Below are 23,512 nucleotides of genomic sequence, written 5' to 3' on the forward strand. Positions count from 1 at the left end.
ACCAAGGAGAGGAGGCACAATCCTATAATATTACAATTAATTTGTGGTATTTTACTAAAAAATCCTAAGCTTTCATGTTTGTTGTTTTTAAGAATAGCAACAAATTAATATTTTCAACGGTAACCCCTTAATTTATCAAAAAATTCTTTTTATTTTTTAAAATTGTCCCCTCCCAACTCTATGTGAGCACATCACTCCCGTCCCATTTTGAAAGAGAAAATTTCAAAAAAAAAAAATGTGTAACAAAAATTTGTGTCATTCCGCATTACTTAAAAGACGCAGTGTGTCCCAAATTTGAGAAATGGCGCCCCACGAACTCCGCCGCCCGTTCAAACGCCCGGCTTTCTCCGACCAGCATAAGCGTCGGGAGCTTTCACTTCTCCGGCAGGCGCAGAACCGCCGCGACGCCCATCACCACGCTCGCTGCCTCGCGTCCTCGGTTCTCTCTCTCCATGCCCACACCCCTGACCCCATCGCCTCCGACCCACAAGCCCCGCCCGACATCGAACTCGCCCCCGAGCCCGAACCTGAACCTGAACCTGAACCTGAACCCGAACAATGCTCCGGCGAAATCGATGTTCGTTGGGCGTCGAAGCTCAGAGGCCCCGAAGCTCGTCGATGGTTCGCCAGACAACTCATGCTTCCCGAGTGGATGATCGATGTCCCAGATGGATTGAATGACGACTGGTTTTTTATTCTCCGCCATTTCTATATATCTTTGATTGCTCAATCTTTGTTTTCAGTGTTTTTTTCTTTTCCAGTAGAAAGATTAGGCGCAACTGCTGCAAACGGGAGTATAAATTTAGGGCCTTCCGCCCCGCCCCCTAAAAAATGCTGCTTGGATCAGGAGACTGTAGTTCGCATGGATTAGGGTTTTTTGTTTGCTTCTTTTTTTTTCCCCTGGACAAGTTAGAGCAGCGAACTTTAGAAATTAGTTATTTTGGACTACAAAGGGCTAGCTTAATGTTTAAACCAAATTTTCAAAAGGCTCAATCGAGGTTCGCAAGGCAAGGCATGCCTGAAACGCCTTGAGGCTGAATCTAAAATAACAAATTTCAAGAAGTGCTAAGGCTTACGGATGGGCTTGTCATTGAAGAGAAGTGTGTGGTTTTTTAGAGAGCAAGAAATCTGAATACAAATGAAAGACAAATCACCAACACTCTGTTCTTATAATCCATTTAGTTTTTGACATGGCTGCTTGCCAATCATTTTCTATCTACTTGTTATAACAGTGAATATGCTTTGCTATGGCTTAGTTCAGCTGTTGGCATGAATGACTTCTCACATTCTTGATGTGTGTCTTGAGAAAGCCTTTACATTCTCACATTTCCAAATGTTAGATCACATTGTTAATTTTCAAGAGTTTCTCATAAAATTTAGACATTAGTGATTGATGAACTCATTAAGAGTATTCATAACGAGATCTCATGGCGTATGTTGTTTGCAGATGATATTATGTTAATTGATGGAAGTAGGAGCTAAGTAGAATCTAAGTTAGAATTATGGAGGGGAGTTTTAAAGTCTAGATGTTTTAGGAATAGGATTAGTAGAAATATATGAAATATAATTCATCTATGGTAGGAGGAATATCGGAGAAAAGATTAGATTTGATGGTCAAAAAATTAATAGCACTAGTTGATTTCAATACATCGAATCTATTATGCGATTGGAAATAGAAACCCGAAAGTATGTAATACGTAGAGTTAAAACTAGTTGGGTAAAATGGAAGAGTGTTTCGAGCATGTTATATGATCATAAAATACCCTTAAAATTAAAAATAAAATTTTATATAAAAGCTATAAGACCAATCATTCTATATGTATCAGAATGTTGGGCAACTAAGCGACAACATATCCAAAAAGTAAAAGTTGCCAAAATGTGAGTGCAAAGGTGGATGAGTGGTAAATATTAAATTATAAATTCCAAACATATTAATAAATTAGGTATAGCACCACTAGAATATAAGATAAGGTAGGGGCAACTTAGATAGTTTGGACATATGAAACATGGGTCAATAGTGCACCATTGAGGAATAGAGAGCTGGTTACTATTATTGGTAGTAGAAGGGGTAGGGTTATACTTAAAATGACATGGAATGAGATAGTGAGAAGGATTTAATAGCTCCTAAGCTTTCCAAGAAAAATGCCCTCGATCGTGTGAATTGGTGGAAAATGATTCGTATAGCCAACTCCACCTAGTGGAACTTAAGGCTTGGTTTGTTGTTGTTGTACTCAGGCTTAAATCCATTGGATTTTGAAGAACTGTAAAGCATTCCTGGATTTTTGTATAATGCATTTTAAATTTTGAAAATGCAATTGCTTCAATGTGATCTGAGAAAGGTTTTATGCTCTCATGTGCCTAATGTCAGATAACATTGCTAATTTGAAAGAGATTATGCTAGATTAATTTAGATTTTACAGGTTCATGGATCTATAGAGTTCTGTAAAAGTGTAAAACATGCCTGCGAATGCATTTTAAATTTTTGAATATGCCATTCATTCGATGTGATTGGAGAGAGGTTTTATGTTGTGTTGCTATGTTTTAGGTATGTATTTGCAAGGCCTGCTGGAAAACGATGTTTTGTTGTTTCTTCTAATGGAACAACAGTCAGTAGACTACGAAATGGTTCTGTGTTGCATCATTTTCCATCTGCTCTGCCCAATGGGGCCAGGACCAGAGACAACTCTGGTTCTGCACAGTCATATTGTATACTGGATTGCATATTTCATGAGGTAACTTCCCTCCCCACCACCCAGAAATGAAGAAGAAAAGGGAAAGAATCAAAACAATCTAAGAAGGTTGGAATGCTGGTTCATTTTTTGCTGATATGTAAGGCAGTTGCTTGTTGCAGTTGGATCAAACTTACTATGTAATTGACATGGTTTGCTGGCGGGGATACTCTCTATATGACTGCACTGCTGAATTCAGATTTTTCTGGTTAAACTCCAAGCTTGCAGAGACTGGGGCTTGCAACCCGCCATCACAATACCACAGGTACAGATTCAGTCTGGTCCCCACATACAACAGTGACCTGAGTGGTTTATATGCAGCGTATACAGGCACAGTGCCTTACATCAAGGATGGGCTATTATTTTATAACAAGTAAGTTCTCTCAAGAAAAGATAGTTATTTGTGAACATCAAAACTCAAAAAGTTCAAAGAATATTCATTTAGCTTTCACTTTACAGGATTTTTGAGTTATACTTTTATGTTTATATTCCCATATGAAAATTTTCATATTTCTGATTGTTTATTTGGAAATATGCCTCCAATTTTGTTGCCATAAACGTCTTCATTAACGATGTGTTGTGAAGCACTTCTTATTGTGTGCTTGATTTTTGTCCAAACATGGTACAGTATGGACAAAGTGACCATTCACCCAAATCACACTGCTCCAAATAATTGGTATTATGTCACTCAGGAAAACTTGTACCCTCCTGGTTTTTAATCTTGTTTTCAAACGGGAAAAATCATTAGTATAATTTCTAAAAAGTTATGCCTTATAGATTCTTGATATTTTACCCATCCATTTTTATAACTCTTATCCCATCCATTTTTATAACTCTTACAGTAGGTTTGTCGTATGTCTCAGTCATCAATATCAGTTTAATTAATCATTCAACAAGGCATCTCTTTAGGAGATTTTAAGGACGTTGGAGGATTATTCAATGCTTGCAGGTGATACCACCTGCAAGCATAGACTTGGAGAAACAATCTTGCCATTTCAAAAGGAAGTGTTCTTTCCATTACATCTCTTAATAGCAGGACATTAGCCACTGGCGATAGGATCTAACAACAAAGCAGCGAATAAATTAAAGAGAAACACAAGCATAGAAAAACTTGGTCTTTGGTTCTGCGCATTTCTCCATGGAGGAGAGAGATACAAGTTTCCATCTTTACCAGAAAATTTTGAGTATTAACAATTCTAAGTTTGGTTGTATTTGTTAATTTTGGTCTGAATACCCTTTCCATCGGGTTTGCTTTTATTATATATAGAAGAGATTTACATAGTTGTCACCACATTTTCAGCGCTTAAATGTTGCCAGATTTTCAGCATTATTTACAGCCTAATTTTCTGCTAAATACAATCTAAATATAGACTAAAATATTTCAACTAAATTATTTACAGCCTAATTATCCTAAATTATCTTTGTAACTTCCCCCCTCCAATTGATGCTGGTAGATCAAGAAGCATCAATTTGCCAACCAAGAACTGATGTCGGTGCCAAGAAAGAGCTTTAGTGAATATGTCTGTAGTTTGACGTTTGGTGGAAATGCGAGGAAGAGTAATCACTTGTTTGTCAAAGGATTCACATATTGAATGGCAATCGACTTCGATATGTTTCTTACGCTCATGGAAGATAGGATTAGCGGCGATCTGAATAACACTGGTATTATCAGCATGAAGAGGAGTGGAATGAAGCTGAGAAAAACCAAGTTCACCCAATAACCCACGAAGCCATTTGATCTCAGAGCATGCGGAAGACATAGCACGATACTCAGACTCAGTGGAGGACTTGGAAACTCTATCTTGCTTCTTACTCTTCGAAGAAATGAGTGCATTGCCTAAGAAACATGCACCAGCCAGTAACAGAGCAATGAGTATCCGCACATCCGGCCTAATCAACACCAGTACACCCCACCAATTGTAAGGAAGATTCCTTAGGAAAGAACAACCCGCATGTAGAGGTGCCCTTTAGATATCAGATAATGCGGCAAACAGTGGCTAAACGAAGATGTCGGGGAGCCTGCATAAATTGATTGACTAGCTGCACAGGATGAGTAATCATTAAGTAGTTCAAACTCCCAACAAGTTGCTGATACAAGGATGGATCTGATAGAAGTTTGCCTTCCTCTTGATGAAGCTTAAGATTTACCTCCAAGAGAGTAAGAACAGAGTTACCCAATTGGAGACCAACCAATGAAATCACTTCGTGCATGTATTTGTGCTGGTGTAACAACATACCGGTCAAAGTAAGTTGCACCTCAAGGCCAAGAAAGTACTACAGGGGACCAAGATCTTTCATGTGAAAAGAGGCTTTGAGATGCTGTTGTAATTTCTTAATTAACTCAGTATCAAAGCCAGTAATCACAATGTCATGAACATATACTAGAAGCAATACAATTCCTCCAGAAGCCTTGCGAAGAAAAAGAGAGGAATCAAACTGACTCTGTGTACAATGAAAAGCAAGCAAGGTAGAGTGAAATTTATCAAACCATGCATGCGGAGCCTGTTTAAGCCCATACAAGGATTGGCGTAGCCAACAAACCTCTGAGGAACGTGTAGCAAACATGTCAAAAGGTGGAGACATATAGATTTCTTCCTTCAAATCCTCATGTAGAAAAGCATTCTTCACATCCACCGGCTGGAGAGACCACCCTTGTGATGTAGCAAGTGCCAAGATAGTCCGCATAGTAGTCATTTTGGAAATAGGTGCAAAGGTCTCTTCATAATCAACACCATACTTTTGCCAGTTCCCAAGAGCCTCGAGATGGGTCTTATATTTGTCCAGTGACCCATCAAACCGAAACTTGACTGAGTACACTCATTTACAGCCAATAGGTTTGACACCAGAGGGACAAGTCACAAGATCCCAAGTATGATTATCTTGAAGAGCTTGGATTTCTTCTTGCATGGCTTGCTGCCAACATGCTTGGGCGGCTGCCTGTGAGGAACAAAAAGAGTGTCGGGAGTGGCAATAAGTGAGGTATGAGGAAAGCCATACTTATTCGGTGGATGTGCATGGAGGTGGAGTGCTGAGGAACCGCAGAATCAAATGACGAATCAGTGTTTGGAAGGGGCATTGAAGAAGGAGGAGGACGTCGATGATACACCACACTTGGTTTAAATCACTCAATAGAAGAAGACACATCATCAAAAGTGGGAAGAAGAGTAATAAGAGTATAAAAAATAACCTTAGACTAAAAGAAATATTGATTTTCAAAGAAAATACATTCCGGTAGATCCAAAATTTGTTTGCATAAGCATCATAACAAACAAATCCTTTCTAAGTAGGATTGTATCCCATAAAGGCACGCGTGACAGACTGAGCAGCAAGCTTGTGACGCTCAACAGGTGGTAGATAAACAACACAAACACACCCAAAAGCATGAAAGAATTGATACTCAGGAGATATGCCAAATAATCGAAAATAGGGAGTATCATAATTTAGAGTGGCAGTATGCAAACGATTGATCAAATAGATAGCAATAGATAAAGCTTCTATCCAAAACTTAGAGGTACAGAAGAATCAATCAATAAATTACGAACGACGACTAAGAGATGACGATTCTTACGCTCAACGACTCCATTTTGTTTAGGGGTATAAGGACAAGAACACTGGGAAATGATCCCCTTTTGCTAAAGAAAAGTCTAAAAAGAATGAGACGTGTGCTTCCCCCCCCTTCTTCTGAGTCGGAGCGTAAAGTTTTGATACAAGTACTAAATTATGTCTCGATAAACGCAACAAATTTTTGAAAGACAGAAAACAAGTTAGCTTTAGAGCTGAGAAAATATATCCAAGTGAATCAACTATAATCATATATAAACGTCGCAAAATAATGATACTGACCATGAGAAATAATAGGATTCACACCCCAAACATCAGTATGCACAATCTCAAAGTAATTAGAAGCACGACTACCATGCGCAAGAAAAGGTAAGGTTTTACTTTTACCAAGGCGACAAGTAGCACAGTCAAAAGATACAGGAGAAGAAGGAAAGGAATCTTTATTGCCCAAAAAGCGATGTTTCATAAGATGAGCCAAGACAACAGAATTAGGATGACCTAATTTCTAATGCCAGAATTCATTATTATTGGCAGTAGCCGTACAACCAAGAGAAACAACATTAGGAATAGAAAACTGTAAAGGAAATAAACGTCCCACTTTAGGCCCCTTTACGATCACCATCCCCGATACCTGATCCTGCACAAGACAACCACCATGAGAAAATGAACATCACAATTACTATCTACCAATTGTCCAACAAAAATCAAATTGGTAGACAATCTAGGAGAGACAAAACATCGCGAAATGAGGAGCCCAAATTACCAACAGCAATAATTGGAAGAGTACTGCCATCAGCAATCTGAATATTTTGCGTGTCTCTATACTTACGAACATCATGGAGACCCGTCATATTATTAGTCATATGATTAGAAGCACCCGAATCAATAATCCAAGAAGTTGAGTTAGTAGTCATACCTTGCAGGCCTAAGGCCGTAAAAGCAGACACAATCATCTGTTGGACCATTGCTGATTTGAGAACATACGAATCAGAGCTTACAGTGGGTGGCGCAAAAGGAGAAGAAGAAGAAGAAGAGGACTGAACAGCAGCCTGAAAAGCTTGGAATTGGTGATTTTGTGGCCGCACTCAACAGTCTTTGATGATATGGCCTTCTTTCTTGTAGTAGTTACAAACTTTCTTAGGACAGTTGCGAGCAATATGACCAAACTCCTTGCAACTGAAACACTGCAACTTGTTCCTCCCTCTCCCTTGTGCTGCATATGCTACATTCACAGCCTCAAAAAATAACTTCTCAGAAGTCATACCCATTTGCGTGGATAACCGTTGTTTTTCATGCAATAAATCTCCCAAATAAATATTCAAAGAAGGAACCAAATTATGGTTCAATAAACTGGCTTGAACAGACTCAAATTCAGGTCGAAGTTTCATTAAAAACTGATTACGTTGACTCTTAGCATGAACCGCTTGAAGAGCCGCGAGTGCCGTAGGGGGAACCTTAGCATGAACGATACCAAAAGACTCGCTCCAAAGATTAATAAAACCAGAATAAAATTGTTCAATAGGTAAATTAGCTTGACAGTAATTACTAATTTCCAACTTCAATTGGCACTTTTGAGCACTGTGATCTTGGTAGTAAATACGGTGGAGATAATCCCACATAACCTAAGCCATAGTAAAACAGCAAAGATTGGTCACAAGGTGAGACTCAATCGTCCCCAATAGCCAAAGAGATCGCCTTAGCATCCTTGACCTCCCATTGTGCAATTTCCTTTTCATCATTGGGAACTTGAGTAAGACTATCAATATGATTTGACAATTCATTCCCGTTCAAGAACATTTTAAATTGGAATTCTCACGTCGGGAAATTATTTCTCATAAATCGAACAATAATCTTTTCAATAGACATGATGAAAGGCACTAAAAAATAAAAATAATCCCAAGCAGTCAACCAAATAAACAGCAAGCCTAACTCAAATCAGGTCCAAATCATAATAATAAGTCCACAGACACAACTAGATTACAAAATCCCAGCCGAAATAAAAAGCCCAGATCAAACACGGAAGCCTAACAATTATTTCTCATAAATCGAACAATAATCTTTTCAATAGACATGATGAAAGGCACTAAAAAATAAAAATAATCCCAAGCAGTCAACCAAATAAACAGCAAGCCTAACTCAAATCAGGTCCAAATCATAATAATAAGTCCACAGACACAACTAGATTACAAAATCCCAGCCGAAATAAAAAGCCCAGATCAAACACGGAAGCCTAACTTGAAATACCTGCCCTGTGTGAAAAACAACACAGCAGAGGAAGAAACATGTCGATCACACCAGGAGGAGTTGAAGCTGCTGACCACCACAGAAACTGCCGACAGCCACAAAGATGCCCAGCCACAATGTATACAATCTAAATATAAACTAAAATATTTCTACTAAATTATTTACAGCCTAATTATCCTAAATTATCTCCATAACAGTATTCAGTCTGAAAACAAACTTGAGCAAATAGCTAATTCTCCCTTGGGGAGATTTCCTCCGAAAGGGCTTGTTGACCTAGGTGTGATAGCAATCAGCCTGCATAGTGGAGACCCAAAGTATAGGTCAAATCACTGTCGAAACATGACACTTGGGCTTATATAATTCAAGGAATTGGAATAGCACTCTCACCATTGATTGTAGCTTTTGGTGCAGCAGCAAGCTTTCAGTCTACAAGTGGTATCAAAGTCAAGGCCATAGATTTGATTCCAAGTGCTAGCAACAGTTGATGGAGGGGACAACATTGGCCAAAGCATGGTAGCAATCAACTCATATGGCAGAGGCTTTGGGAATGGGTCAAGTCACACTCAAGTGTGAGGCTTGGGCTGCTTTAATTTAAGGGTTTTGTGACAGGCCCACATTGGTTGTGTATTAAGGAAATCCTAATCTTATGATACGAGGATGGTTTGGGTTCCAAGGCATTCCAACTATGTCAGGCTCCTTTTATAGGACAATATCTCACCGTAGATGGGCCCAAGACCATGACATTTGGTATTAGAGCCACCCTGGGGATACTATCATATGAGACCTGCACAGAAGTACTCTAACGAGAGTGTCTGAGATTCAATAGGAAAGAATGTCAGAGTCCCACATCGGGGTGTGTATTAGGGAAATATTGGGTTTATAAGACTTTGGGCTCCAACTACGTGAGGTGCCTTTTATAGGACAATACCTTACGGGAGATGGGCCTGAGATCTTGATAGGTTTTGAGTAGCACTCTTACAATCACCTATAGCTCTGGCGCAGCAGCAAGCTCTCAAGAGGACTTTGGCGTATCAATCTCAAAAATGCCCCCTTTTGTAGGATCTCTCAAAGCCCACAAAATTATCGGATGCTAGATATCTAACTCAACATAGGGAGTGTGAAAGCTAGCACCTTTCTAGAGTTAATGTTCAGAGCTGAGAGCTTTCAAAATTCAATATGCAAGCTTGCCTCTATTCAACATACCATGTGCGTAACCTGCATGCTTCTTTACCATGTGCTTACATAATTTCTGTTCATTCACTCATTCTTCACTGAATTAATGAACATTATAAAGGCTTGTAGTTTTAGGGAAAAATAATAATATCTTTTATCTATCCCTTATGAATTTAACTTCTCGAGATTCACCGTTAATGATGTCTTAGTTCCTAATTCTGTTTGCCTACTTTTTTCTCAGGCATGCTCATTACCAATTGGGAAATACACCACTAGCTTTGGTCTGGAAGGACGAAAACTGCAGTCAATATGTAATTGACACAGATGGTAAGGGACAAGTGCCAAGTGAACAACAGGTACATTGAATTGCATGTCTTGCTTAAATAAACTGTTTTATGATTTATTATCTTCAGAAAATAAGTTCTCAGTTTAAATAGCATTTTATTATGTTATTTCTCTTTAATTATGAATCTTAGACGTAGCATTTTTTGGTGAGCTGTTTCAAATGAAATGGTTGACAAAATGTGAATTGCCAATTCATTTTTTGCTCTATAGCCGCCTCTTGATGAGCTGCTTTTAGCAATTCTTTCCCGTCCTGTTAGCCAGTGTGTGGATTGTAATGCTGCAGATGAAAAATGGGGTGGGGAAAGGATTAGACCATGTCTTAGACTTAATCAATCAGAAGCATGCTTCTTCCAACCTTTTCTCATTACTATATGCTGAAAGCCATGTAAATAGTGCTGGTAAATTTTGAATGCGATAACCTTATGGTTCCTTTGCAGTAATTGACCATAAGCACAACCACACAAATATTTTTCAAAATATTGTGATTGTCTAAAGCATATTTGCTTGATCAGGTGGTTTTGGAGCTACAAGTTGATGGAAAACTGACTACATCAGATGACCCTCCTGTTGTGTTTGGATGCTTGGATGGGGATTTCATACAAAAGGTTTGGTTCAATGCAAACTTTAATGTAAATTCCAATGCCAACCAGGTCTATGATCTTGCTTTCTATCAAGTAAATGAATTTCTGCACCTAGTAAATAAAATGCCCCCATCAACCAGGTGTATAATCTAGCAACCATTGCTTTCTCTTGAGCAAATGCCTGTCTGCAGCTAATAAATGTCTCTGCAATTTGCATCTTTCTTTATGGTCCTACATGTTCATTTTATAAGGCAGAGCTTTTAGTTGAAATTCCTGTATCAAAAAACATATGCATAAAATGCATTAGCATTTTGAGACCATGATATGCTTGCATTAAAATTTCATATGGCACTTGATTCAAATGTTAGAATTAAATAAGAATCTTATTTTGAAAAACTTGTTCAATAAAAAACTGGAATTGTTTGCATCTATTATGTGTCCTTATCAAGATGCCTTCAATGATTTAAAACTCAAAACTGATCATTGATCGGTAAAGGGAGTTGGTCTGGGTTGCTTTGCTCATGGTCTGCGGTACAGTTATAATGAAGTCCCATAAAGTCATATCAGAAAGATAATTATGGAATTTTTTGCATATAGGATTTCCAACCTATGCATAAGTGTTAGATTACCACTTTACCTAGTTAGGTTGTGGGCCAACAATGTATATCAAGCTTTAACACTCTCACGCACGTGCAGCCCGACAACACATGGAGAGATGAACATTTGATAAATAACACCCTTGATAAAAAATACAATAATTTTTTTTTAACAACACATGATAAATGCGGGCAACAAGACAAACCCAGGGCCTCCTGGTAACCAACTAACACCATGTTAGATTACCACTTTACCTAAAAGCTTAAGCTGCTAGTTTGTGGGCTGATAATGTATATCAAGCTTTAATAATAAGATAAAAGAAAATTTTAAAAACTGTGAATAGAGGATTGAGTTAGTAAGTTACGAACACAGAACCATAGCAATAATAATAACAATAACAATAACAAGAAGAAAAAGAAGATAAACAACAACAAAAACAATAATGACAACACCATCAACAACAAGAGTAACAATAATAATAAAAATAAGAATAACAATAATAATAACAACAATAACCCGCTAGGGTCAGCTCAGTGGAAGGGCAAATGATGGTTGGAAGAGGTCCTGCACTCACGCGTGCACTCGGGTTTTTGGGGGGGGGGGGGGGGGGGGGGGTTTGGTTTTTCTTGCTCATTGCTTTGTTTTTAGTAATACCAATATCTGTAATATTTACATCTTTTTCCTCAAATTTTCAGTCTGGTCTGCATTTGGGAAGTCTTATACGTTTTGGTGTGAAGGAAGATGGATTGCATTTTGTAGATGGCAAGCTTGAGAAGGCTGATTTACATTACCTAGGTAAATCAAATCGAGCACGTGCTTTTGCTGATAGCTACTCTAAGGTTTGTAGCTACTATGGGTTACACAATTACGTTTAATTCTTGTTCTCTATATATACTAAAATGGGTTACCCAATTACGTTTAATTCTTGTTCTCTATAAATACTAAAAAACGCTCCATGATTCGTGAAAACATGCCATGTTTTGGCAGTTTAGCTTCTGGAACCCATTCCTTGTTATGGCAGTTTGACAATTTGCCATCTATCCTATGTCACAGGTTCCTGTTGTGACCTGGCTACCTTGTGCCATAAAAATCTTATGGTCTGGCTGCCTTGTGCTATAAAAAAACAAACTTAAAAAAAAAAAGGAAAGTGGGGTTGGGGTTTGGGGATTATGTGTACTTTGGGTTGGAACTTTGTGCCGTCACTCAATCTTGCAGGATATTATTATTATTCAAGTGCTTATGGATTACATACCTTGTTTGAATTTGATTTCAGGTTATGTTCCAGCATACAGTTCGGCATTCTCCTTTAAGAATAGATGATTTGGTAGCGTCCATTACCTCATCTGGTGATCAGGAGAAAGAAATTAAAGAAGCCGGTGATATTGAGATGGCTGGTTGATAGTGGCTTTATGTGATAGCAATAAGAAGACCCTATTCTCTGCAATGGTACCATATGACAAAACCCTTCTTAGGATTACTGTGCCACTTTCATTACCCGGTGACCAAAACAGGAGTTTCCTCAAGAGCTGTATTTAAGGATGAGACAAAGTTAACAGTACTATCCAGATCTCATGCACAGATATCAACTAATAATATCGTTGAGTATAGAATTTTTGTATGAATATGACTAGTTGGTTCATGTTATTGTTGTCAATTATTGCGTCCAGGTTTCTGTTTGCATGAACTGTTTGTTTAGTCTCTGTATGATGTTTTTAAATGTATTTTGGCCAGTAATTTTTGCTGCAAATCCTACTCAAGAGAAATGTATATTTAAGTGCATGTAGAAAACTTTCATGATAAGACTATATGGTGTATTTTGTTTTAAATCTTTTGTATAGGGTTCTGATGTTTGCATAACACCTTTATGCTGTCTGTTGCCTTCTATGGTGAGGTCTGTTAGGGTTGGTTGTGGAGATCTGGTTCTTGCCTCAGTTTCAGATGTTTGTCAATGGAACATGTAAACAAATTAAAGAAAAGAATGAAAGATGTTATTGCTCAAGTAGGCCTGAACCATTTTTTGCCCTGGCATGGATTTTAATGAGGTTGAATTCACTTGTTCACTCTGGAGAAAGAAAAGAGGGGGGCAGGGATTAGTTGCAAACAGTTGATTGCTTCTTTGATTCTCCTTACTCTTTCCCATGAACTATTTCCTAATATTGGGTTCATTTTTGACAAATAATGTTAAACAAACTCCATATTTAGGGCTGATTGGCCCTGTTAGCTGACTGCTTATATGTTGCCAACATGACTAGGGGAGATTTGAAATTTCCAAATCTTGAATGATAGGATTGCATAAGGTTAACCCTGATATTGAGAGTTACCTGTTCAAAAGGAAACACCTTGTCACCTTAAAATTGCCCATGTCCCTAAATACGATGATTTTAAACCACGTCATGGTAAATTTTCCTCCAAACAAACATTCCATCATCTTGAATTTTAATGATTTTGAAGCTATTCATTTTGTGATTACACCTTACTAACAAACATTCCATCATCTTGAATTTTAATGATTTTGAAGCTATTCATTTTGTGATTACACCTTACTAGGGAACTACGGGAGAATCACGATGATTGTGTGTTTTGTTTTCTTTTTTTGGGGGGAGGGGGGGGGGGGGGGGGTGGTGGTGGTTGAAGAAAATGAAGGACAAAGCATGACAGTAGAAAACAAAGAGAAAAAAATTATTCATGAACTTAATTGCTTGTGAAAAGGCTTACAATAAACTTAATTGCTTGTGAAAAAGTTTACAATGCAAGGGCATCAATGGAAGAGTGCATTTTTCATTAACATCAAATGGCAGCATCCTTCAAGTTGCCAAAGTGGTTGGTTCACAACCATCGTGAACACAGGCCAACACATCTCTGTAATCCCTTGAGATGGTGAATGAATCATAGACCTTCCCATCACTGCTCTTCTTGTACTCAAAGAGAAGAGATGAGTGGTTGAATGCAGTCAATTTGACAAATCCATAGTCATAATCTCTGTAAAGACTCCAAACAGTTTGCAGCTCACTAAACTTCGAAAGGTGGCTGCCTCCCCCACCAACCACGACATGGATTGTCCCGTTCACAGTGCCAGAGTAGTCAGACTTTTCCGAGTTTACACATTGATTCTACACAGCCAGTATGAATGCAAGAATCAGGTGAAACAAAAATTTATAATCTAAATCGAGATAATGTACCCAATAAAGTGTTGCAAAAAAAAAAATTGAAATAACAAGAGTCAACTAAACTGTGAACTTGGCTATCTATATCATTCCGCTTATGATTGCATGCTTTATATTTATGTAAGACATTTAGAACATGCAATTCTCTTTTCTATGGACTGGATAAGACGTAAGAACTTTTCTTCATACAGTTTTAATCTTACCTGGTAAATAGGGCATGTCCTCTCATAGTTATGGACATGGCCGAAAAATGCAATGTCAACCTTGTACTTCTGCCAGAGTTTTTGCAAGCTTTCCCTTCCCATGGGCTCTTCAAATGAGCCCTCCAGACCATGCCAAGAACCACTGGAATACCCAAGCACACGATGAGCGGCAAAGATCAACCAAGGCTGTTTCTGCCTGTCTGCTGATGCAAGGCAGCGCTCAATAAACTTATATTGTTCAGTTCCCTCCCTCCAGTCATGCTCAGTGTCTGCAATACAGAAATGAAACATGCCATAATCTGTCGGATACCTGTAAGAAACATACCTATGATTTTAGAAAAGGTTTTAAACATGAAATTCCAAAAGTTTATGATATGCCAAAAGTTTAAGTCACAGCAGTAAATGTAGAAAAAAATGTCAAAAATATAAACTGAACAGTCATATTGACAGAAAAATGGCTACCTTTACCAAACAGTTCAGGAAAGTGACCAAGTTGAGAGATGCAATAATTCAACGAGATTTAAACCAAAAAAAAAAAAGGATGTTAATAGGTTCATGTTTTTTTTACCACTACTCTCTAATTCCATATTTTCTGTTGAAGTTTTGCCCTTTTTTTAATAGAAAACAAGAAATTATATTGCAGAGAAGAGAATATTCAGAAATGAGCAAAAGAAAATCTCCTTAGAACAAACTGCCACCCAATCACTCTGAAGCCCTTTAGAACAAACATTTGCAAAAGCCCACAACAATGTCATATGCTGTATCCTATCTCAGAGCCTAGAGCAAGACATCAAACCCTGTGAAAATACAATCATTCTTCTCAAACCAAATACTCCACAAGAAAGGCCCACGAAGTTGATTCTATTTTCATACATTCTCAGCATCTATTGCCTGAGGAAGTGGTATGCTGGAATGCTATACAAAAGTTGCTTATGAATATCTTTTTCTCAACCCCATAAATTAATTTAAAAAGTCTTCTAAGTTTTTCTCATTCAGATTTTGTTGGTTAGTTGGACAGGAGGTCCACCACCAATTGCTACAATTTTAATTTTTTTTACCTAGGTGGCATCCAGAAACTTCGAAAAGCAAGAAATGAAATCCAATTGCTTTGTCAAGTGCTCACATGGATTAGAGGATGAAGTTTAGACCATTAAGGCTGTTAGATTATGTAAATTAAGACATTTCTTCAACAAGGATGCTGCCTCAATTGTCCAATGATGATGTTCTGCACTAACAAAGCACCTTTTCTTTTTCTTTTCTTTTTTTAATAATAAACAAAGCACCTATACATAATGCAAGTGATAGGATGTCCACTAAAAAAAAGCCAAATTTTGTTGTCATCTTATTAGAGAACAAAATAGAGTAATATAAATTGTCATCCCAATTTCTAGACTAGCAAAGTTGCTTGATTATGTCATTCCAGCATATCAAATTAAGTCAATTTTGTTAAAAGTGTAATTATTTTATAAGCTGGAACAAAAAACATTTATGCTCTAGCTTTAGAGAATTCTTAACTGCATAATTCAGCTCAAAGGGTGAAGAAAAGGTGCATCTCTCATTTCAATCAACTTATACTCCTAACAATAAAATGAGAGTGGATTAAAGAAATTTCGTAACTCCGATCCTATCAAATTCTCTTACATTCCTTTCCCATATTTTCCTCTGTGGCATATTAATATCACAATATTATTATGTAGCAGATACTAAATTCAAAACTTGATAGCTAAGATGTGATATTTCTCCTTCAAAAGAATAATAAGAGAAAAGCCCAATATATTTTACCAAAACTTAGCTCTGTTCTCAGCAGGAACATAGAACATGGTCTCAGCAAGCACGCCACATTCCCCACCTGAATCATCATTTGTATAGAATGATCCTGACCCTGGCCAATCTCGTTCATGATTACCGCTGTGGGAGGATCAAATCAAAGATGTTTCAACAAGTACCACAGAAAAATTCAAAAATTCAAAAATTTAATTCTATTTGTTCTTGGAAACAAATAATGAGGAAGTGCACAGACCTTGCGATCATATAGGGCACTGTTGATGCAATTGGTTCCACCTGTGACGTGAATTGGTCCCATTGTGAGATGTACCCATTTGCATATGATAGATCACCGATATGGAAAACTATGTCAATATTGTTCAAGTCCCTGATGAGTTGATCTGTGGTATTCAGTGAACCAGGCTGATAATTACTATACTCATTTGAACCATCACGCTCTGCCTGAAAGATATAAGAACTGTAAATAGCTATTTCAATGCAATGTTCTTATCCAAACTTTGCAGTAGGAAAATTAATATTTAACACTAAGGTTTAAGCCCTTCACATAATTTCTGAAGTACTCTAACAAAGAGCATCTAAGTTTGCTGCCATATATTTACAAATCCAGCGAATCATATCCATCAGAAATAGTTTTACTTCCATTTTTGAACCATTGGTACAAAAGGTGATCATCAGGCATGGATGGACACTGATCTTCTATTCATAAGCAAGGGATACAAAAAGTGGGAGGCTGGCTGAAGCATAAGAACTCAACTATAAGATCTCTTAATTGTTTCAAAATAATAGATAAAATTAGTCCTCCAAGGCCAAAATTTATGAGAGAATAGATTTGTGGAGAGTAGAAGAGAGAGAAAATGCAATATCTAAAAGTACAAAATGAAAAATGAAGCTTAAAATAATGAAAGAACAAAAGGGAGAGATCTGTAGATATTCCACAGACGTAGGCAATTCTTCAGGTTGATGCTTCATAACCAGTTTGCAGGGTGCTTTAGTACCTAACTGGTGCTTTGGCAAAACAAATTCCAACTGCATCCCTCCCTTTTATAGATAAAAATTATTTTTCCTTTTATACAAGACAATATTTACACACATCAAAGCCACACACAAATGTACAAATATATATATAATTATATATAATATATTTTTTTTTCATTTTGCCTGTAGTACCTTTCCCATGTCACCAAATATTATAACACGCTGCAATGAGTCCTGTCCAGGATATGGAGACGATTTGAATTTATAGGTCTTGCTCCAAATATATGAACCATTGGTCAATTTGTGGCCCATCCTGTAAGTGTACCTGAAAATGAATCACAACCACCTTTAGGAACCTCAATAACAATTTTCTTAATATCATCGTCACAGATAACAACAATTCTTAAGGCACATACATAGAATTGGGCCACAAATTCTTTAAAAAACTTGTATGTATGAAACCTGGATCACGCCAACCAACATCTCGTGCAGGTGAACCTGTGGTAACAACGATGCTATGTTAAAGCATAAAGCAATCCTGATAGTGCAAATTGCATACTTACAAAACAGAAACCCATACAATAAAGATATTGCAAGTTGCCAAATATTGCTGGTAGTCAAAGAAGGATAGGGAACCATCTAACTTGCCCAAATGAAACAGAAACAATTTAATCGCAATAAATTGCAGTCCAATGATGAGATTTTCAAACCCCCGTTGAAAGGCAAGTGATAGAGTATCAATAGATTAATAGACTTGTCACTAGAGTTTGTAAATACCTGGAAATTTTAAATAAAATGATTTGATGCCTATCTAGGACAAGGTATTAAACTTTGAAGACTAATTCATTAGCTTTGATTTGCGGAAAAAAATAGAAGCTAAGAAATCGGCTACATGAAAACCATTAGAGGCTCAAAATGTAGCAATAAAATGCATTGGGGCGATAACTACTTTTCAATTGTTTCCCATACCAAAAAGAAAAGCGCATGGGAGCAGGAGGAGAAAACCCTAAGCAAGTAATTAAAAGAAGTTTTTAGATGGTTATTACTTTTTCTGAAGCATTAAGAAATTTTTTTGGGTCAAGCAACCTGAGAGATTTGCTAATAAAGAATCATATTGCCATCATGAGTGGAATCATACCACACATGCTGTTCTGATGAAATGTCAATGTTCCAGCTGCTGAGCGTACTTCAAGCTGCCCCTCCATACCCCACTCAACAAAAGGAACTGCTCTATCTATGTCATAACCACTAGTCCAGGTTACTGTCATCTGGCACAGAACGAAAGATGCTAAAATGAGTTCTGAGCGTATATAAGTTCAAAGTCCCTCTCAGGTCAATAACACATAAGGTAGACCATCATGCCAATGCTCATTCTACAATTTTAGGATGTTTAATATGACAAAATACAATCAAGACACAAATACCTAAATTACTGTAAGATGCTGATTGAGAGGGACTCTAAAAATAATATTATCCTCAAGGAACATTAACAGCATCAAATTGCCACCAGCTGACATGTGTCCCTTGAGTTATAGGCTTCTTTCCATTTTTTTGCAGGATACTCTTCATGATTAAGTACAAAGATACATACCATGTGCAAAATAATCCATCTTGGACAAAAAATTAGGAATTTTGTTCAAGGATGGGTCAAAAAACCAAAACGTCCAAATTAAATGTAGGGAACATCAACTAAAACCAACTTACTTCATCCCAAGACTTTCCTAGAGCAAGGCGTGGATAAAGAGGTGCTTCAGGATTCAAAAATGATATAAAGTTTGATATTGCCACAAGTTTTGGCTGCAACACCCAAGTCTGTAGTTAGTAAAGAGTACACAGATGACAGACTCATCAATATTCTTTGATTGAAGCTTAAACATACTAATTAGGTGTAAGCTGAGAACAAATTTGGTAAATACAATCTGAATAAAAGCTACAAATGCTGGTGAAGCATAAGTGGTGGAGAGAGTCACACACGCACATTTGACAAACTGCCTGAAAATAATGCAAAAGAGAAATCTGCTCTCTGATTGATCAACCGGAACTTTAAAGAAGCGTTTCCTGTCTTTGCATAACTTGGACTGGTCTCATTTGCATATTTGTACTGACATAAAGGCATTCCGTAGATATCAATTAGAGAAGTTCAAACCAGATAATTTTGTAATATATCTGACTTCAGGCCTTACAATCTCTTTCTACACACCTTAATGGGAGCAGAACATATATATGGGGTCTGATCTCTCGATTCTACAGGTGGACAGGTTGATGAGCTGTAAATTGGAATAATTCCTTTAATTCCAAAACTAGAGTAGATACAAAACTTCCAGTGTGTTCAATCAAGAAAGTATAGTGATAAAGGAAATTTGTGCAATGAAAACCAGTTTCTTGCCTTGGACCAATGAATGATCTGTGCTCCATTCTTTGAAAGATTTAAAAAAAAAAAAAAAAAAACAACTATCTAGTTTATACTGAAACAGAAACAAACAAACTTAGCTAACTAGTCCATCCTGAAATAGAAATGAACATACTTGAAATGTGCAGGAGAAAAAACTCCAACCCAGTCATCATTAGAGGGGTCAGGGTAGTGAAGATCCACAGTTATCCATTGAGCATCCTCTCCCTGTATCATTTGAATTGAAACAACAATACTAAATTCAGAACCCACATCAGTCATATATCCTAATTATAGTCATGAATAAGCGAATGCATGTGCTTGCGCACAAACGTATGCGTGTGCACGTCTGTTCCCTCATGCACGTGCATGTGGGAGGCAGTACCCATATTTTAGATTGAACAGAATTTTACTCGTAGTAGTAACATCTTGTCATCAACAGTATAATAGCTATAGCATGAACAATCTGAGTCATCTGACAATTAGAAAAATCATCTAAACTAAAATAGTAAAACAATTAAGATATTTGATAAAGAAGCAACATATAGGTGATTAAAGTATGTAGGATCCTCTGTAACTTCTGTGCTTGGCTAAGATTGTAACCAATTAAAATCTTTAAAAAGTAAACAGAAATTTCCATTTTCCTTTCATTAAGCAGCCTGACTATTGACAAACCACAGAGAGGGTTTTGAACCAGGTACCCTTTACAGTTTACATTATTAAGAATTTAAAAAACTATCTTTTTCCTTCTTATTTACTTCTTCTAGGGGTAGGTAGGTGCACCTAGTTCACCATTTGTTCTAAGCATTATAGTTACTACAAGCCTCAACTTTCCATGTATCTTAACCTCCAATATGCATAAATGCTGGTTGATCTACACCAGTTGCAGAAAAGCAACACGAGCACTTGCAGAAAATTAATCCACTATTTTTTATGGATAAAAGCAATCTGTTCTATGATTCCATTTTTTATGGCTAAGAGTTCTTTTCAAAATATCATATAATTTTGTTCACTTGGTTTGAACTTTCTTGAATTATATCCATATTTCAATTCTTCAAATCTTTTTTGCTCTCTTAAGATTTGAAGAAGATCTTCTCCAACTCCTTCTAATGCTTTTGGTGTAGTTTTTAACTGATCTCCAAAATCAATCTGAAGTATATGTTTCAAGAATTAGTATAACATTCTCTTTTGGATGATAAGCTCTATCTGACTTGAAGAGTTTTTATTTCATTTCATCTTTCTGAATCAATCTCCTCAATCAATTTCGGATGCTTTTGTCTTTCTGAATCTTTTGGTTTTTCCAAGCCTTTTTCATTTTTTCAAAAAATGGATTTTGTAATTGAGAAAAGTCTTTAACAAGTTGTCTTTTCATAATTAAGTAATCCAAGCAGACATTGCAATTATTTAAGGGCTTGTAGTTTTTCAAGAAATTCCTCAATTTTCGTGGCAATGTAAGGCTGAAGAACTATTCCTCAAGAACTAAGAATAATTCCTAGGTAATCAATTTCCTCCTTTTCTACTTCTATCTTTTTAGCGCTAAGGATTATTATATGATCTTAAATTTTTTCATATACAATTTCTACATGACCTCAATGTTCTCTATTTTTAGAGAATCTTAAAACATCATCTATATAGACCAAGCAAAAAACTTTAAAGATTTCATCCATCCAAGGAATTTCTATGGAGCATAACAAAATCCAAATGGTTAAACTCTCCACTGATAATGTCCATAAGGAACCGAAAAGGCAGTTAGTGGTTTGGATTCCTCCCATTGCTTAACACAGATTTACAATCAAATTTGCTAAATATCCTTGCTCCTCTGGTTTGGTTGGCTAGAATATCCTTTCTTGGAATGAAATAACCATCAAAGAGTACAACAACAACAAACCAAGTCTTACATCCCACTAAGTGGGATTGGCGACATGAATCATTTTTTGTCAATTTAAAAGAACATTGACAAAAATAATCATCAAAGACTAGATTTTCATTTAATTTTTTTATAATTAATTACCATTCTAGCTTTTCATTTTTTCTTTTCACCATGTTCCATGACAAGGAAAGTTGGACTAGGGTGAGGGCTCATAGTATGCTCTACGATTTCCTTTTCAAGTAGGGCTATAATTTCACTTCAGCCGCAGCAACAGTCAAATAGTCAAATGACTTCTTTCCTGCCTTTTGGCCACAACCACCGGCTGCATCTCTTCTTCTTCTTCTTCTTCTTCTTCTTTGATAAGCAAAGAGAAGAATTTCATTCTAAAAGAATAGGAACTTACAGGGAGACGACAACCCAAAAAAAAAGTTAATGGCAGTGGCCTACTAAACCGAGAGAGAGAGAGAGAGAGAGAGAGAGAGAGAGTTTTAAACAAGGTATCGTCTATTTAAGTAGGAGCGGGATGGAATTGAAGGGAATGAAATCGAATTAATAACTTGATTTCGCCATGTTTTTTCATTCAAATTTTCATTCCATTCCTTTCCTACCCCATTCCATCCGCAAAACCAAACATGACGAAAGAGACATATCTTCTTCCATTTTTTTTTCCTAAGCATTGTAATTACTACGACCCTCAACTTTCCATATGTATTAGCCTTCAAATATGCATAAATGCTGGGCGATGTAAACCAATTGCGGAAAAGCAACAGGAGCACTTACATAAATTTAATCCGCCATTTTTCTAAAGAGTCCAAAACAACAAAACTAGATAAGAACAAAGAATTCGAAGAACGGTTCGGTCAAGACAATCAAGTGAATCACAAAGTTGAAACAAAAACGCAAAAAACCTCGCAAAAAAGAAAAGAAAAGAAAAGAAAAAGAGCTGCATTGCAATTGTTCGACAAAATGTGCAAGTAAACACCAAAGTCGAAATCACTGTTACCTCCACGCCCAGAAGAACCGGGTATGCTTTGATCGAAGCCGAGTCGCGGAGAGCCAGGGAGGTCTTGTGTATGGCGATCCTCGCTAGTGGCTGCTCGCCTAAACCATTTGTATGAGAAGAAAAAACAGAGCCGAAGCTCGCTAGTACCAATAAAAGCGCAATCGAAGGTATCATGACCTCCATAAAATCAAAATCACTGCAACTCTCTCTCAAACAAAACCCTAAACCCTCTCTCACAAGTTGATCATAAGGGTGATCATGGAGATGGTGATTATGTCCTTAGGTTTATGCCAATTGTGGATATCCTTCTTTTCTGGTTTCACTCTGTTCGGTATGCTCTGTTTTATAGAGAAGAAAGGACATGAGAAGCAAAGCAGAGCAGAGCACCTGGGCACGAGCTGGTTTAATTTGACGCGTGGACGAGCACGAGCTGGTTTTGTTTTTTTCTTCTTTTTTTCAAATGAAAAAAAGGTTGGGTTTACTTTAAAAAAATATTTAATCCTTTAATTCTTTTTTAACGTTTTTTTTTTTAATACATGTCTGTAGATGCTATACTCAATACATAGTTATTATTTATTTTATTGATTTTTCTAATAGAAAAAAGAGATATTTCAGGAATAAAAAATTCTATTTATAAAAAAGAGAAAGCAAAAGAAACTAAAAATAATGAGAAACAAAATTTATTGTTCAAATTTGCTTCGATTTCATAAAAAGTCAACCCCTTTAAGATAGTCTGTCCTAAAATATCAAAAAAAGTCAACTACAATTTTTTCAAAATAGCTTTTGCTCCTTGCTAGTGTACCGAAATTTTTTAATTATAATAGCATTCATCAAATAAATGGTATGCCAGTAGTAAAATGGGACAACAACCTTGTTTCTTTGAAAGTGTACCC

At 36.9% G+C, this 23,512-nt stretch overlaps 2 protein-coding genes across 4 annotated transcripts; one reads left to right on the plus strand and one right to left on the minus strand.

The window, feature by feature from the left end:
- Positions 1 to 207: 207 nt before the first annotated feature.
- LOC131160577 (uncharacterized) lies at positions 208 to 13,056 on the plus strand. 3 transcript variants are annotated; one of them, XM_058116389.1, is made up of 7 exons: positions 208 to 687; positions 2,546 to 2,732; positions 2,852 to 3,102; positions 9,949 to 10,063; positions 10,565 to 10,657; positions 11,926 to 12,069; positions 12,504 to 13,056. In XM_058116389.1, the coding sequence occupies exons 1-7, from the start codon at positions 302 to 304 to the stop codon at positions 12,627 to 12,629; spliced, it is 1,302 nt and encodes a 433-aa protein (XP_057972372.1). In that variant the 5' UTR covers positions 208 to 301; the 3' UTR covers positions 12,630 to 13,056. The 3 variants fall into 3 exon arrangements, with proteins under 3 accessions (XP_057972372.1, XP_057972373.1, XP_057972374.1); XM_058116390.1 differs by having other exon boundaries at positions 215 to 687; positions 2,852 to 2,994; XM_058116391.1 differs by having other exon boundaries at positions 220 to 687; positions 11,926 to 12,025.
- An 845-nt stretch (positions 13,057 to 13,901) lies between these two features.
- LOC131160578 (probable inactive purple acid phosphatase 27) lies at positions 13,902 to 23,051 on the minus strand. Its single transcript, XM_058116392.1, has 12 exons — positions 22,620 to 23,051; positions 19,883 to 19,974; positions 19,558 to 19,624; positions 19,336 to 19,458; positions 19,062 to 19,154; positions 18,496 to 18,625; positions 17,774 to 17,855; positions 17,550 to 17,682; positions 16,618 to 16,823; positions 16,380 to 16,505; positions 14,598 to 14,907; positions 13,902 to 14,340 (listed from the first exon to the last, which is right to left on the minus strand). Exons 1-12 carry the CDS (start codon positions 22,800 to 22,802, stop codon positions 14,035 to 14,037), a joined length of 1,851 nt encoding a protein of 616 aa, XP_057972375.1. The 5' UTR covers positions 22,803 to 23,051; the 3' UTR covers positions 13,902 to 14,034.
- Positions 23,052 to 23,512: the final 461 nt, after the last annotated feature.

Source organism: Malania oleifera, chromosome 7 (assembly GCF_029873635.1).
Source record: "Malania oleifera isolate guangnan ecotype guangnan chromosome 7, ASM2987363v1, whole genome shotgun sequence".
NCBI classification, from domain to species: domain Eukaryota; kingdom Viridiplantae; phylum Streptophyta; class Magnoliopsida; order Santalales; family Ximeniaceae; genus Malania; species Malania oleifera.

Bases quoted from the DNA above. Each gene is read 5' to 3' on its own strand.
- LOC131160577 (XM_058116389.1), top strand. From the start codon at position 302: ATGGCGCCCCACGAACTCCGCCGCCCGTTCAAACGCCCGGCTTTCTCC. The intron at 688-2,545 runs GTTTTTTATTCT...GCTATGTTTTAG, and splicing joins GATGGATTGAATGACGACTG to GTATGTATTTGCAAGGCCTG. The intron at 10,658-11,925 runs GTTTGGTTCAAT...TCAAATTTTCAG, and splicing joins ATGGGGATTTCATACAAAAG to TCTGGTCTGCATTTGGGAAG.
- LOC131160578 (XM_058116392.1), bottom strand. From the start codon at position 22,802: ATGGAGGTCATGATACCTTCGATTGCGCTTTTATTGGTACTAGCGAGC. The intron at 19,155-19,335 runs GTGCGTGTGTGA...TGGGTGTTGCAG, and splicing joins TTTCAGGCAGTTTGTCAAAT to CCAAAACTTGTGGCAATATC. The intron at 16,506-16,617 runs GTCTGTGCACTT...ATCCTCCCACAG, and splicing joins GTGCCCTATATGATCGCAAG to CGGTAATCATGAACGAGATT.